This window comes from Lactuca sativa, chromosome 9 (assembly GCF_002870075.4).
Source record: "Lactuca sativa cultivar Salinas chromosome 9, Lsat_Salinas_v11, whole genome shotgun sequence".
Classification (NCBI taxonomy): Eukaryota; Viridiplantae; Streptophyta; class Magnoliopsida; order Asterales; family Asteraceae; genus Lactuca; species Lactuca sativa.
The window spans coordinates 100,197,237-100,213,696 of record NC_056631.2 but is presented as its reverse complement, the minus strand read 5'-3'; the positions used below and the strand labels follow the sequence as shown (position 1 = coordinate 100,213,696).

At 35.0% G+C, this 16,460-nt stretch overlaps 2 protein-coding genes across 2 annotated transcripts; both read right to left on the bottom strand.

Moving 5' to 3' along the window:
- Positions 1 to 4,882: 4,882 nt before the first annotated feature.
- LOC111915044 (uncharacterized) lies at positions 4,883 to 6,051 on the bottom strand. Its single transcript, XM_052767764.1, has 3 exons — positions 5,427 to 6,051; positions 5,135 to 5,358; positions 4,883 to 5,074 (listed from the first exon to the last, which is right to left on the bottom strand). The coding sequence occupies exons 1-3, from the start codon at positions 6,049 to 6,051 to the stop codon at positions 4,883 to 4,885; spliced, it is 1,041 nt and encodes a 346-aa protein (XP_052623724.1).
- Positions 6,052 to 6,835: 784 nt separating this feature from the next.
- Positions 6,836 to 7,467, bottom strand: LOC111915045 (uncharacterized). The gene is made up of 2 exons (XM_023910749.2): positions 7,162 to 7,467; positions 6,836 to 7,075 (listed from the first exon to the last, which is right to left on the bottom strand). Exons 1-2 carry the CDS (start codon positions 7,465 to 7,467, stop codon positions 6,836 to 6,838), a joined length of 546 nt encoding a protein of 181 aa, XP_023766517.2.
- Between the last annotated feature and the right edge of the window lie 8,993 nt (positions 7,468 to 16,460).

Genomic DNA, 16,460 nt, shown 5'->3' with positions numbered 1-16,460 from the left:
ATGGTTTGAATAACTTAGTCATTTAGGAAGAACGACCTAGTTATTCTGGAAGTCAAAACATGCAAAGTGAAACACAAAAATAATACTAATCTCGTATGGCCTCAACACTTTGAGAGTAAATAAAACCCTTTTATCTAAGCATCATATGGATTACTCATTATTCATGTTTCGATTATTCAACTTAATACTTGAATTAAAACTGTAGTGATGCCATGCTCCAAGCATGCACACTATGTTTGTCTAAACAATAGCTATGCCATACTCCAAGTACACTATGTTTACATATGGTCCTCTCTATGTGAAACAGATCGATTGGCAACCTTTCAATGATCCTCATTTCACAATTCCAATCCTTATTGTAAATGTAACAATACCGAACTCTTGCCATTTACTATAATTTGTTAGATTCTAAACTTATATGCAATGATCCCTTTGTAATGACTATGCCCAGAAGTCACAAAGACTTGCCAACAGACATTACAGAGTATTCCAATGCAAAGCAATTCCATGAAGTCTCAAATTCAAAGTACATTCCTTTCAATATCCTTCTTTTCATTAAGTTCTTTAATCTTACACAGATTCATAGAATAACTTCCACCTATTGGAACAATTCCATATTCCCATTTTGACCATCACTTTGAACAACAGTTGCCTCTTTTCGAAATATGTCAATATGGTCTTTACTCTATACTTCCAATTGTCCATGAGTAACCAATCTTTGGTAAACCTCAAATTGTCCTCGACAATTGCTTAATCATTTTAGTCATATCCAGTTATAACCCCTTTTCCCTTCTTAATGCCCTAAGCATTAGGAAATTTTAGAATGGATAAATATTATAGCACATGTAATCGAACCTATACCCGAAGCATATGGAACACGATTCATGCTATAAAATTTTTTATTTGCCATGTTTTCATAATTTGAACTAATCATAATCGAATTTTGAGAACGCAACATATGTAGAATTTCCTTATGTTGAACCATTCCAACATAACATTCATATATATCCTTGACTAAAGTTGATTAAAATCTCAATCTAAGCTTGTAGAATTGGAATGAAGTATAAAATCCTCTACATTAATTATAGCAAAACAACTTTTCAGAGCGAATTGAAAATCTTGTTTTCTATAATTAACATTGCTAACTTGCAACTTTTAACATAATAATCATGCTCCCACTAGCTTTGATATGTACCCAGAAATCAGCTGGACTTCTAGAAATCAATACTTTATTGACTTTCTTACCAAAGTTCAGATTTCTGATATGCAATATACACCTTTCCTTAGACAGCTCACATGTTTGTCTGGACCTTTTGCAATTGCTATCTACTTAAAATCGTCTTAGTTAAAGCGTTTCCTCACCATCATTTTCATGAATCGAAGAGAAACCTTATGACACTTATATTTTATGATGTATAAGTTCCTATCCATGTGAATTTGTCAAAACCATAATCTCAAGATAAGGTTAGTGACAAATCCAAACTCATATGGATTGAACTAGTGCAATCATAAATTCTAGCCACCTGGCAGCACAAGGGCCTGCCATTGCTTCCAAGTTGTTATGCAACCAGTTAAGAACTCTCAGAACTCCTATACAAAGCCAACTTTAACAAGAATGGGCACAAAATATGTCAACACGACAGGTTATAAACTTCAAGTCGTGGGATAGTGATTAACAATACTCATGATTAGTTCTACATCTTTTAAGACTCCCACTGACCTCTTGACATATAAGATTCCTTTTGTCAAGAACCATTCCTTGACAAAACAAATATTCAAGATTTAGTGTGGATTCTTATCAAGTTAAACACTTCACACAATTGGTCTTGGTTGGTCTTTGTTTTCTCCAAAACATCACAACCTACCAATCTCAAATGTATAAGAACAGGAAACATCTTACTCTACATTTGACAGGTGTTTTAAGCTTTCTTAAAGATTATGTCACTCAAGGCTCAATCTTGGAGTATGACTCTAAGATTTGATTTTGGAACAAAGTATGATTTATCTTTTGATTTAGCCATTTCAACAATTCATGATTCCTCTCCTTAGCCAAACAAATTCACTAAGGTGTCTTTAGAGGATCAATTGTCATATGGTTCCATAATCACTAGGATAATCATAAAACAAGATACTCAAGTACTCTCCCATCTCTTCAAATTGGAGAAACTTTTATCTTCCTGCCTTATTTGATTCTTTTTATTCGTTCTGACATACATTGAAACCTTTCCAATGTTTCAGAATTACTCTTAAACTTGTAAGCATACCCATATTTACTAAACTTTAGTAAATCATAACGAATAATCTTATCAACCTTTGTGGTGGACCAGCACACAACCAAGTGTACCCAATCCTTTAGTCCTTCACTTGACTCACATGTACATGTGAACAAGGAATTAGTCTTAATTTCCCAAAGATGAAAAATTCTCATTCATCATACGTTTCCTTATTTGGTAAATTTAGACACTACCACAAATGAGAGAATCAAATCCATCTTCCATAATTGCTATCAATGGAATCATATAAGCAACAATTTTTCACAAATGCCATTGTAAGGATACTTAAAATAAATAAAATCAAAAAATTTCCTTTTATTTTAAAACTTTGTGGAAAAACTTATCCTTACAATCCATATGAAAACCTTGTTGTTATCTATTCTTAAGTAATCTGTCACAACTCTTTAAGTAACAGCTCAAAATTATGATCACCAAACCATGCGATCGAAATCCATCTTCACGATCAGAATCAGCATGTACTTCCTTTAAGTTTTTTCACTTTTCTTTGATTCTTAAAATATCAACATGTGACCCAATCACATCATGCAATAAGAATCTCATAATAGAAACTTAATAGAGTTAGACAATGGACTTTAGCTGAAGTAGAGTCAAACTTATTGACTTTACCATCCTTAAGATCTCTCAGGTAAATTTAGCAGTTTCACAACCAACGCCCCTTCCTTTGGCTATAGAAACATATGGACTCTTTGGTAATGATACATGGGACTATCTCAGACTTAGCCTTTCTCTTTACCATTTGGTCAACCGAGTTGACTATGGCCGATCCCTTTCCATTGGGAAGAGAAAGCCTTTTCTAGACTTCCAATGTCACCATTGTCATGTCCAAATAGGTTTGCGAAGTAGATCTTCCAATCCAATTTGATTTACCGATGCTCCAAATCATTGTTGATTCAGCATCATCAAGCAAATAGGTGAGATCATTAAGGGTCATTTCGTGATTTTTCATCAGGAAGTGACTGAAGAACCAAGTCAACAACCAGCTACCTTGAGACTTCGACACCCAACTCTCCTGGCTTGTCAATATGTGACTTAACCTCTAAGATATAAGCACATATAGACTTTGCTTGCCAACAGGGATTGAGTGACTTAGAACTTATCAAGTCTTGAAACTTGTGGGATAAGGAGATTTATTGGAGGAGGTGGAGGAAGTGAAGTATGATTTCTAGTCCCACTAATGCACAACAAAGGGATTGATCTTTCACCTTGATTTCCATTTGGGATATCATCTTCATTAGGAAGCTTGTTCCTAAAGATTTGGGAAGATCATAGTTGTCTGGGGGAGAAATTCAAGTTAGTTGATTTAAAGTCCTTAATATAACACCCAATATTAAATATTAAGGCTAGGATCCAACAACCTATTTATAACCGGAAGAGGGATGACGTAATCCAAGTTATAAAATAGTTGAAGGTAGGTAAATGACGATTTACCAATTTCCACCAGGAAAAACGAAATATAATTAAGTTTTAATTGGATTCGAAACTCCTAGATCTTTTGAGATACATTGAACTTTCAATGGCATGTTTGAATCTCGATTGTGCCCTCTCAAGTTTGTGACTGGGATGCCGAGGATCACAAACAAGGTGTGAATAACCATGCAAATTGACTTGGTACCCTTAACTTTATCACCTAATCAATGTGCCGGTTAACCACACACGCTCCATCAATCTATAATAAAGTCAAGTCACCCTTTGCCACTCTTACTAGTCCATGTTAGTGTGTCGGTTAACCACACACGCTCCACTAACGATTTGGTAAGGTACAAAGTGTAATTTCATGGATTAGCACCTATTTCACATTTTCCTAAGTAACTAAGATTGGGAATTTATAAGTGTTTAGTTACTTAGGTGGTGTTTGTTTTGGAAATGGTCAAATGTCTTTTGTCTTTTTCCATGTCTGCGGAAGAAGACGTGGACTAAAAGTCTTTTTTTATGTATTCATACAAAAAGTCTTAATGCAAAAAGATTGTTTGTTTTTTAATTAGAATGAACTAAAAATTAAGAGATCTTGTAAAAAAGGAGATTAATTAACCATATTTTTTCTCATATTAAAATACGAATAATTCACGTTGGTTTTTAATAAATTGAAAAACCTATCCATTTAATAATATTTACGAACAATTTAATAGATTTATAGTATTTTGTAAGAATATATTAATAATATATAAAAGCAACGTAAAAATACACATTAGATTTTTTCTTAATAAGAATTGTATACTTACACGTTGCCACCCGATTTGCATTAATTTCCATTGTTCAAAAACAAAACCGATCTTTGAAATTAATGTTGAAACAACCAAAGCTCAAATGCTAAAAACTCAGCATCTCATACATTACTAATCTATTAAAATTTATATTTGACTTAAACTTTGCCAATATTTGACTCAAACTTTTCCAATAACAATTTCATACAGTTTCAAACATATAATATTTTTTAAAACATTAGATAAACTATATATATTTCGACTCAAACCGGAAGGCCGCTTACTTATTAAAGTTGATATTTTTAAAAACATAAAGGATTGTTTTGATGATTGTCTTACAATATTAAAACTAAATTCACAAAACTAACATATTTTTTATGAAATCATTCATTCTACACGCATTAACTGGTCAGCAATTTGATCTCGTAGATGAACCATATATTCCCGGTCTCTTACACTTCCATGTGGTTGTACCTCATCCACGTCATCCTCCTCCTCATCATCATCATCTTGTACATTGTTGCTTTGAAGTGATATATCGACTTGATTATATTGAGAAAAATACTCATCACTTAATCCCTATTTTATTATATAATTATGAAGCGCAAAACATGCAATGACGATGTTTCTTTGTGTAACCAATGGAAATGGAGCCATTCTCTTCAATATAGGGAAACGTGCTTTCAAGAGACCAAAAGCACGTTCAACGACATTTCGAAGTTTTGCATGTGAGTGATTAAATTTTTCTTTGTTGGTTAATGCACGTCTTCGATGAAAATCTCCAAGCCAATACCGCACATTACGATAAGGAGCCATAAATCCTCGGGTGTGTGTATACGCAGCATCACAAAGGTAATACTTATCTGTAAATATAAGGAAATAATTAATTTAAAAAAAAAGTAGAAATATTAAATTGAAAATGTAAACAAACCTGGTGGTGGAAATGGAAATGGTGCATCTCGATCTGTTAAAGCTTCAGATAATATTCTTGAATCATGTGCTATCCCTTCCCATCCAGCCACGACAAATGTAAAAATCATATTGGAGTCGCATATTGCCAATACATTTTGATAGTAGTCGCCTTTTCCCCTTCCTCTATACAAATGTTGTTTGTTAATAGGGACAATATCATGTACCAAAGTTCCATCAAGCGCACCAACCGCTCCTCTGAAAATCCTTCGTAACCTCCTATTATATCCCGGGATGTTTGGATTTGGAGTAAAGGAAGTTGGTACTATTATATCTTTTGCAAACACCATCATTTTATCCAATACTTCATAAAAATACTTATGAATCGTTTGTTTTGAGTGTTGAAATCTACGTTTGATGATTACATAACGTTGATTGTGACCAATCATCATCAAGAACATTGCCATCTTCTCTTCAACCGATATATGTTTACTATCCTTTAACCAATTTTTTACTCTAAAATGTGTGCAAAGCCGAACATAAGAATCACGTGACATACGTAAGAGTTCAATGCATTGATTATTAGTTCCTTGTAATAACTCTAATGTGAATTGATGCCCAGAAGTTTTTGAGGTATTATCTTGCATTCTTTTCAAATCTCTTATCCAAAAAAAAGCGAAGATACAAATACATAACAATTAGGAGGCGCAACTTTTTATCGTAATCCATTGTGAACCTGTTAAACCATCAACACTTGTTAAATCCTAATATGCTAAATCAAAAAACATAAACATTTGTATCATATTCAAAGCACACATTTTGTTTCAAAAAAGTATATAATCCCAATACTAGCAATATTTGTGTCAAATAAGTACACAATCATTCAAATGATAGCAAAAAAACATAATGTCAAACATAAGTTCAAGAAACATATAATTGTTCAAAATGAAAGAAAAAACATAAGCATAAAGACTACTTAAACATCCCTAATGTGGTGCCAGTCATCTTTATCCACCCTTTTAAGACCCCAGGTATCGGTGGCAATGTCATCCATGCCTCTCTCATATTCATGGACATTCCAAAAAGGTGAAAGGCTGCCAAAAATATAGGATCCATTGGGTCTAATTCAACTAGCTTCAACCTCTCATAACACTCTTCTACTGTTGGTCCTTCCTTGCTATTCACCATATGTTGCAGAGCTTTTTGCATATCAAGACTCAAATCATCAAGACTAACAGAGTTTTTAGAGGCTTTATCCATATCGGTCCTATCAGTAAAAGAATCATTGGTTTTAGCCCTTTTATCGGGCCTCTCAGTAGAAGAATTAGTGGCTTTACTCCTTTTATCATGCCTCTCAGTAGAAGCATCAGTGGTTTTACTCCTTTTATCAGGCCTCTCAGTAGAACCACCATGAGCTTTATCACTAGGAGCTCAAGCACTAGTGTCATTGGAAGCGTCATCATCATCATCATCATCTTCTAGGCCATTTAAAGGGTTGTCATCAATCAGAAGTCTTTGGACACGATAAGAAGAATATGATGTATCTGCGGCTGTAATTTGAGTAGAGGTCCATTTGATGCTACCGCTGGCACTACTTCCATCAAACAAAGATGCACAAAGGTTGGGATAAGGCAATGGGTGTGTCCTCAATGATCCTGCCTTTGGATAACCCTAAACCAGGATTAATAGTAATTATAAGTATTTTGACATCATTATTAAAATTGGACATAAACTAAAAAAAAATTATATAGACACACCTTCTTGAATTCTTCCCTTTCTGTGTTCACTAAGGCAAATGAATTTGTTTGAGCATTGTATAAATTCCCTGTCTTGTTTCTCAAATATTTCCACCCTACGTATTTAGCTTTTAGATTATCAAAAGCATTTTTCAATTGTTTTTGTGAAGTATCCATGTCAAACTTTTCTTTTAGAGGTTTCCCTAACGTAACCCAAGACTCCTTGTGCATGCTACCTCCTTTTCTACCAATTCTGTTGACCTCTTCGATACATGTATCTAATAAACATTTTACTTGCTCGTTCGACCATTGTAGTTTGTCTCCCATTTAGACAAGCTATATATAATAACTTTATACATTAAGTCCATAAAAGAACCAACTTAAAAAATTAAAAATAAAAAACTTCATGATTCATATCTATGGATTACAACACAAACAACATAATATAGAAACATTCGATTCAAATGAATCTAAAGTTGATGACAAATAACATGATGTTGATCAAGAAATAAAATTAAATAAAAGCACTACACTAGAAGCATGTAACAAAATCAACAACATTGACAATGCATGCTTTGATGACATCAAATATACTCATTTTCAAGCATAGAGTACAACATTCTAATGTAGTCAAGTCTCATTGTTATGAGAATTGATGTTATTCTGATCAGAACATCATTCATATGCTAAAAGGTACTCTACTTATGTAAAATATGTATACTAATTTTCAATCTTAAAAATATATGGTCTACCTATGAAATTCAACACCAAGTTCATATCCCTCCCATTATTGCAATCAGAAATCAAATGGGTTTTCAGAGTTTCTCAAAATTCTTAACAGTTAATCCTATATTGATTTTGAGATTGAGTTTAAAACATAAAGGAAGGAAAATTGGATGTTATTTGAGAAATCAAATAACATTAACGTTTTTAATTGACAAAATGGTGATGAGATTTCACTATTAATGGAGTCTAAATTGATAATACAAGTTGAGAAAGGGTAAGAAAAGACCGAGACAAGAGAAAAAAGAGCCACATAAAAGAAGAGCCAAGAACAGCCAAAAACAGAAGGATAAAGAGGAGTTGGAACAATACCTGATGCGTCGATGGCGGGGACGACGACAGCGTGGAACGGCGGAGGTAGAGCGAGACCAACGTCCGATGGAGGAATTGGCTGCTGTGGAGAGATCGTCGGTGTGAGAAGATGCAGTCGTAAAAGGGGGAAGATTGAATGGGGGCGATGGAGGCGATGAATGTATTCCAAGGTTAGAATGGGTATTATTAGGTCTTTCCGGATAAGTGATGAAAAAGACTTTTTGGGCTATTTTGTCTTCCAAAAAACAAACAGTCTATTTGACAAATGTCTACCCGCCCGCAGATGAAAGAGCCCAAAAAGACTTTTTTCAAAAAAACAAACGATCCCTTAGTATTTATCATTATACTTTTAATGAATGGAGAATTATAGTCATTTCCTACCCATTCGGCTAACGACCCTCCACCAGTCAAGGAAGCGGTGGGTGAGAGTGGACACCCATTAAACTGCCATTTTATAGGCAATAACCATATACCCCCCTTATAGACCGGCTTCGTGAATGAAGCCTACTAACGGTAAGATTGACTTTATCTTATACATATCTATATAATTAAAATTATAATAATAGTATAAGGATGTATTTTAAACATTTAAAATACTTGGTGGTTTAATCTATTAATTAAACTATACTCTTAATTTAATTAAACTTAAACCATGTCATTATGGAATTATTAACTCTTTTAATTAAACACTTTAATAATTTAATAAATTCAATAAAGTTTCAATTTTAACTTTTAAAATTCTAGAGTTTTGAATTAAAGCATTAATGTGTGTAAAACTTTACAAATTTCAAAACTTGAGGGCGAGTTTTGAAACTATTCAAACCTTTCATTTCATAACTTATGAGTTTAATGGTTCATTAAAAATGAAGACTCTTCATTTTAATGTAACCCCTAATTCTTTAATAACATTTTTAATGAAGTGACTTTTCAACATCCATAACTTGAAGACAAGTTATGGAGTCATTAAGTAATTTAATGGAAAAACTCTTCATTTTTATGTAACATACAACACTTTTATGAGTTTTTAAGATTCATAAATATGATTTTTCACATAACTTGAAGACAAGTTACAAAAACATATTTTATGAACTTCTTTTAGATTAATATGGATTGAAATCAACAAAAACACAATTTTTTTCAACAATCTAAACTAACTCATAAATCAAGGAAACATAAAACTCTTGGAAATTCATAACTTGAGGACAAGTTTTGAACTCCATACAATTTTCATCAAGATCATGAATTATACTAACAAACAATTTGCACATAATTCCTATTATCTAACAAAACTCATAAGCATGAACATTTATAATCAACAACTTTCAAGAATCACATAAACAAATATAAACTAGAAACTTTGATTATAGCATTGAAATTGGTTTAACATAATCATTACCACATTAAAAACAAGTTTTACAGGACAAAAACAATCATAGGTAATGATTCTAGACCAATTTCAGCACCAAAACTCGAAGATATGCTGTTTGGGGTTCCAACTCGTCGAGTGAATGAACAAACTCAGCGAGTTAGATGCATTTTTTCTTGGACTCATCGAGTCCCCTGTCCAGACAGCACAAAAAATTCGATTTTTAAGCAATTTGCATCAAGTATAAGTGAAAATAACCCATGGATCTGATACCACTATTGGGTTTTGAGCATTTTAACACTCATATGGTGTACATGCAACCCTAAATACCTTGGATCTATGTTTTCTCTATTATACATGCAAATGTCAATTTCCAAGGTATTGTTTTAACTAGCATTATATAAAATACATGTAATATAAAATCTAGTAGAATTACATACCTCTTTGTTGGTGCTTGATTTCATGTAGCTCAAGAGCCTAGTGCCCCAAGTGTGACACCTCAAATGGTTCACACAACACCATAAACACTTGGAATAACTTAGAGAGAAATTGGATCACTTCCAAAATCAGATTGCCCTTCTCACACACTCTAGTGGCCGATTTTGACAAGAGTGAGGTGTTTATATAGTGTGTCATAATTAGGGTAAACCCTAATTGTCATGGCTTTCCACTTCCTTGGATCCATGGGTTCAAATACACCATGGAGCATCTTATGGGTTTTAGCCCAACTTGATAATCCATGGAGCATTAGCCCACTATATAAGTATGGATGATTTACACAATCAATCCATATATTTAATTAGTCTTCTTTTGATCGCTTAATTAATTCTAAATTAATTCTTGATCAATACTAATTAAATAATCTTATTAATATATTAGAACTTCTAATATATTAATAAACCTTAAGTGTTATTTCTCTCATTTTAGTCTATCCAAGTGCATGATGCCATCCAACCCAAATGGACCATGCCGGCTCGGGTCTAGTCTTACCAATTATAGTTATGGACTTAGACATTAATCCAGCAGTCTTTTGTAGTATACCTTGTTCGCAGCAATAGTCTTGTAGTAAATCCATAGTACTGTAACTCTGTTAAAAGTTGCACTATTGGGTTTTGTCTGTAATGCCTTTATGATCAAGTCTAATGTCTTTATTTCCAAGTGAGTCTGGCATTATCATACAACTTGAGTCCATTCGATCCTCATGATACTAGTTCGTGCGTACCTCTCTTTCTCTGTAAACGTGTTTCTAGCGAAGCCATCATTACAGAACTTCGAAGTACTCATGCATAGAGTACCTCATGTTTCGTAACCTTCCGAGGAAACCTCAACAAACCTCCCCAGAGTACCACTCGTACAGTATGTCAAGTTCAAACCAAGGACCCTTATGGTTGATCTATTGCTGAAGAATGTATACACAGGGGTGGTATATAATCAAGGTTCTATAGGTTTAGAATTGATGATTCCACTTTAACTTCTTTTCCTCGTTGGGATGTGAGCTTAAAGAAGAATCATTTATTTGACTACCTTTTCAATCTTAATTATATATGACTCGTATACACTAGACTGTGATTGATGAACCATGTATGACGTCTAATATGAACTTCAGGACCGAGACTGCCCAAGACTACGAGTAATCGCATCGTCATGCGAACGAACTTAGAGCCCAATACTACTCCTGCAACTAGATCGCCCTACAGTCTAACACCCACGAAGATACAAGAACCGTCCGGACAACTTAACGACTACTCAACAATGGAATTAGAAGACCAAGCTTCTCACCCTAGAGAACTCCAGTCTTATTCTTCAAGAAGATAGACAGAATGGTTCGTAGGAGCATCGACTATCGGAGACCTCGAAAGATTTCCATTAGAAATCATTATCATCTGCCTCGCATAGAAGAATTAGTTGACCAACCGCAAGGAACGATTTACCTTTCAGAAATGGATCTGAGATCCGAATATAAACAGTTGCGAGTATTAGAGAAGGATGTTCCAAGGACAATCTTCCAAACTCGATACGGACGCTACGAGTCCATAGTGATACCCCTCGGATAGGACCAATACTCCCATGGTATTCATAAACTTAATGAATAGGATGTGTCATTCTTACTTGGATCAGTTCGTCATTGTCCTTGTAAATGACTTACTTATCTACTCTCGTAGTAAGAAGGAAATCATGAATAGCATCTACAACAAACCATGGAAACAATACGATCAAAGAAGCATTACGCGAAGTTCTCTAAATACGAGTTTTGGAAATGAAGAGTTGAATTCCTAAGACACACTATTAGTGATGTGGGAATTATTGAGGACCCTTCCAATAATCAAAACCGTTGAGAATCTGTCAGCACCGAAGACGCCGACGGGAATTCGCCAAATTCTAGGTCACACTGACCTACTGTCGTAGTTCATATAGAACTCCTCACGAATTACGGAACCTCTTACGACTTTGACCCAGAACGGAGCGGCCCTTGACTGGGAAGAGAAGCAAGAGGAAGAAACCCTCAGTTTGAGTTCAGGCACACCCGAACTTGATATTTGGGAAGTCTCCCCCTGGGAAGGCTTGGTACGCTTCGGAAAGCGTGGAAAGCTAAATCCAAGATAGTTAGGACCTCCGAGATTCTTTCCGGAATTGGCCCTGTAACTCACAAATTCAACTTACTCGCGAACTCAGTAACGTACATTGTACCCTCCACGTCTCGAACTTGAAAAGGTACCTTTCCGTCAGGACTCTTGTAATCCCACCCGATGAAATTGAGATCAACAAGAACCTCACCTTCGTGGAAGAACCGTAGTGACCATGGACCGAGAGGTCAAGAGGATGAAGGAACGCCGCATCCCATTAGTGAACCTTCACTGGAATGCCAGCCGAGGACCTGAATTCACTTGGGAGCGTGAGGATTCCATCGATTAGGAAGTATCCCCACCTCCTTCCTCGATTATTCATGTCTATTTCCTTACCTAAACTCTAATTTCGGGACGAAATTCCCTCTAACGAGAGATGATGTGACAACCCGAAATTTTCCATCCTGTTCAGTCTAACACTTCATTGAAAGTCAAACTCATTCCTGCTATCATTTAGCATAATTTGGAACCTGTTTGAATGTTCTAAGCCTTGTACACTTAAGGGATAAGTGTCGGGGTTTATCTGCTGAAGCTATAGCACAAAGAACAAGTCTAAAACCCCTTTACAAGGAGTTCACGGCCACCACATGGGAGTTTACGGCCGTAAACTCCATGTGGGCCGTAAACTCATGCTATATGGTGAAATGTTGGCCATTTTGTTCATTCCTTCTTTCCCTTGGCTGATTTCCTCCCAAATCCTCTCAAGTATCATTCCGATCTTCGTCCCCGATCTTCAAAACTCGTAAGTTTGTTGTCCTAACTAGGTGATATCTTACATGATCTAGTGATCTTACATGATTTCATCCGTGAAATCATTCCGTTTTGTAGATCTTCAAGTTTCACCAAGAACACACACTAGTGTTCTTGGCCAAAACCGACCATTCGAGCTCCTAGATCGTAAGTAATCTTGTTCTAACTCGTTGTACACTATATTTAACATGTTTAGAGCTTATAATCATCAAGAATCAGTGGTTGAATGAGAGTTTATGGCCAAGGATCTCCCAAGGCCGTAAACTCCCTATAAGGGTGCAATGATGCCCTTTCCTTCTTCCAATTGACTAGAACTTAGCAAAGAACCAACCACCATTGAACTAGGGACTTCAAGCAACGAAATGGTACTTCCTACCATGATTTTACGGCCGTAAACTCATGGGGAAGTGGTCCCCAGGCCGTAAACACAAGCTAGGGACATTCTTGGACCTTAAACTCACCTAGCCTCTTGATTAAGCCTTGAAACACTTAACCACTTAAGACACATTGCCTTTAAGCCTCAAATGGAGACCCATTAGAGATTTTACGGCCAGGAGTAAACTCCCCTGGGCCGTAAACTCCAATAAGTATGGTCTATGGACCATAAACTCCAATACGAATCCTTATACTCCTTTGTGCAACCCAATAGCCTCCTAATACTTTGACCAAAGTGTTTTCCGCGAATTAGGATGTTTATACTTGTCTAATTAGTGTTATAATTACTAATTGTATATATACATATGTCTTTATATGTTATTAGGATCATTGTGTGTGTGTTTAAGTCTTAACTTGACAACAAGCACCTGTCCGACACTTCCATCCGATCCACTCACTGTAGGTGAGTTCATACCCCCTTAAGTAACCCTTTTAAATGTTTATAAATGCTTTTATGGGGGGATACAAGTTGAATCATGCTAGTTAGTACATCAATCACATGTGATTAATAACTAGCATACAAAAGGATTTACTACACTTTTAGCTGTTTTACCAAACAGATTACTTCAAATGACTTTCTAAAACGTTTTTACATGTTAAAGCTCTTTATCAAACTGTCTTACATACTGTATGTTTCATTTCAAACTCTGTTACAATTGTGTTTCAAACAAAGGTTTCCTTATACTTCAAACTGTTCTTATCAAACAAACTGTTTAGAATCAATTTATAAACTGACATCAAGTCATCATTTCTTAGTTATTAAACTTTTCAAAGGTTTTATAAAACTTCTTTTATACTTTTATATTGTCAAATGCATGCCTATATATGTATAGTCATATAAGTAATCTTTAAAGGACTTAGGACGGCTAGCTCGCCTTATTTCCTTTTCCTCGTTAGGATGTTGCCTTACGCCATCGGTTATTCGTCCGAGTGTTGTCAAAATATCAGTTATATATCATGTATACATATATAGACATAAAATTTTCATCAGTTAGTTCAATACCTTTGGGTAGTAAAGGAATACTTTCGCTTATACACGTACATTACTAGTAACTATAATAGGTGTAGTTAGGAGATACTACTTACTATTCCAAGTACAAGGAATCACACAAGAGTCAGTTCAATCATGAGTCTACACTAATACATTACATACTACATGAAGAGATACAATTACATACAATTACAAGACATACAATTACAGGACATACAATTACAAGACATACAATTACAAGAGATACGATTACATAAATACGATTACATAGATACGATTACATAGATACGTTTACATAGATACTATTACATAGATTCTATTACATATGTTTCGGGACTTACCATTCCACCCCCAAGGTTGTTAGCTACAATAGGAAAAATGTACATCGACGGGTGTCTACGGTTGTACTGTTCGGCGAGTTACCATGCCGTGAATATACTAGTACAAAAGGATAAAATTTTAGTTATTATATTATTTTCCTTCTTACCTTTACTTTGTGACACATTCAGATAAACGACGAGGTAGAATATATTTGATATAGTTAGACAATTTTCCTTATTACCTTTATATTGTGACACATACACATAAACGATGAGGTAGACGATAATTTTATAATAATAATGGTTATACAAGGGAACACCGTCACAATTACAGTGATGCATACTTTCAAAACAGTCGGGTCTTGGTAGAAGGCTACTTTCAAAATAGTCGGGTCTTGGCAGAAGGCTACTTTCAAAACAGTCGGGTCTTGGTAGAAGACTACATTTTATACTAGTAGGAAATATGGTATTTTCTAGGGTTTTCAAACGTTTACAATTACTTACAAACATTTTCATATTTATACAAACTTTTCCCTCAAAACAATTACAAGTCTTTTATTACACGTTTCATTTACAGATCAATGACATTAAAATACTTATGAATTCACCAGCTTTATTGCTGATACTCGCTTTCAAAATAACTTGTATTCTCAGGTCACAAATAAACAGGTACGACGACCAGGCTTGTGAAGATGGAGCAGTCAAGACTCATCTTTTATTTTGAATATTCATTTACTTTGAAAGAAAACACTTGTATTTAAAGTTATACTATTAATGCAATGGATGATGTAGTTGCTTGTTTACTACTTTACGTTGTTGTGATACTTTACATGACGTCCTCCGCCCCAGAACGTTTCCGCCGTTCTCGGTTTTGGGGTGCGACAAAATGACATAATCAACATAAAAGAGAGTTATAGAATTACCTCTTTGTTGTAGCTTGTATAACTTCTTGATTTTGGCCTTTAAGAACTTAGTGCCCCAAGTATTGCACCTCAAATGGAATCTCGACACACCTAGAACAAAGTAAACTTTTGAGAGAGTATTTCTTACACCAAAATTGGCTCAATGATCTCCAAGAACACTAGTGTGTCATTTTGGATGCTAAAGGGCTTCTTATATAGTGTGGCAAGGTTAGGGTTACACCATGTAAATCTTAATGTGCACGACCTTCCATATTCCTTAGGCTCCATGGGTTTAAACCTCCATGGATCATCCATGGGTTGTCACATGGGTTTAGCCCAACCTAAAGAATCATGGATCATTGGCCCACACCACAAGAATGAATGATTTACCAAATCAGTCCCCATATATTTAATTAGTCTCTTTTGATCACAAAATTAATTCCAAATTAATTCTCAATACTAATTAAATCATATGACTTCATATTAATATATTAGAACTTATAATATATTAACAAATCATAAATAACCTCTTCTCAAAATTCCATCCGATCAAACTGTCCAGGTAATATGAAACCCAAATGGACCATGCTACTTTCGGGTCAAGTACATACCAATAATAGTTATGGACTTAGACACTAATCCAACAGAAGAAGTACCTGAAACCAACACTAAAAACCATAAGCACAAAGCTTAGTGTGTTCCCCCATCATACCACACACCATACAACAACACATTGCCAAGCATATCTGGGTGCCGGCCTCCCCTTCAGTCTATTTCAACCGGATACTGCCAAGCATATCTAGGTGTTCGCCTCCCCTTCAGTCTATTTCAATCAGA

Coding starts and splice junctions, on each gene's coding strand:
- LOC111915044 (XM_052767764.1), bottom strand. CDS start 6,051: ATGCAAGATAATACCTCAAAAACTTCTGGGCATCAATTCACATTAGAG. Junction 5,359..5,426: donor ATTTCCATTTCCACCACCAG/GTTTGTTTACAT, acceptor TTATATTTACAG/ATAAGTATTACCTTTGTGAT. Junction 5,075..5,134: donor GAATGGCTCCATTTCCATTG/GTTACACAAAGA, acceptor ATAATAAAATAG/GGATTAAGTGATGAGTATTT.
- LOC111915045 (XM_023910749.2), bottom strand. CDS start 7,467: ATGGGAGACAAACTACAATGGTCGAACGAGCAAGTAAAATGTTTATTA. Junction 7,076..7,161: donor AAAGGGAAGAATTCAAGAAG/GTGTGTCTATAT, acceptor ATCCTGGTTTAG/GGTTATCCAAAGGCAGGATC.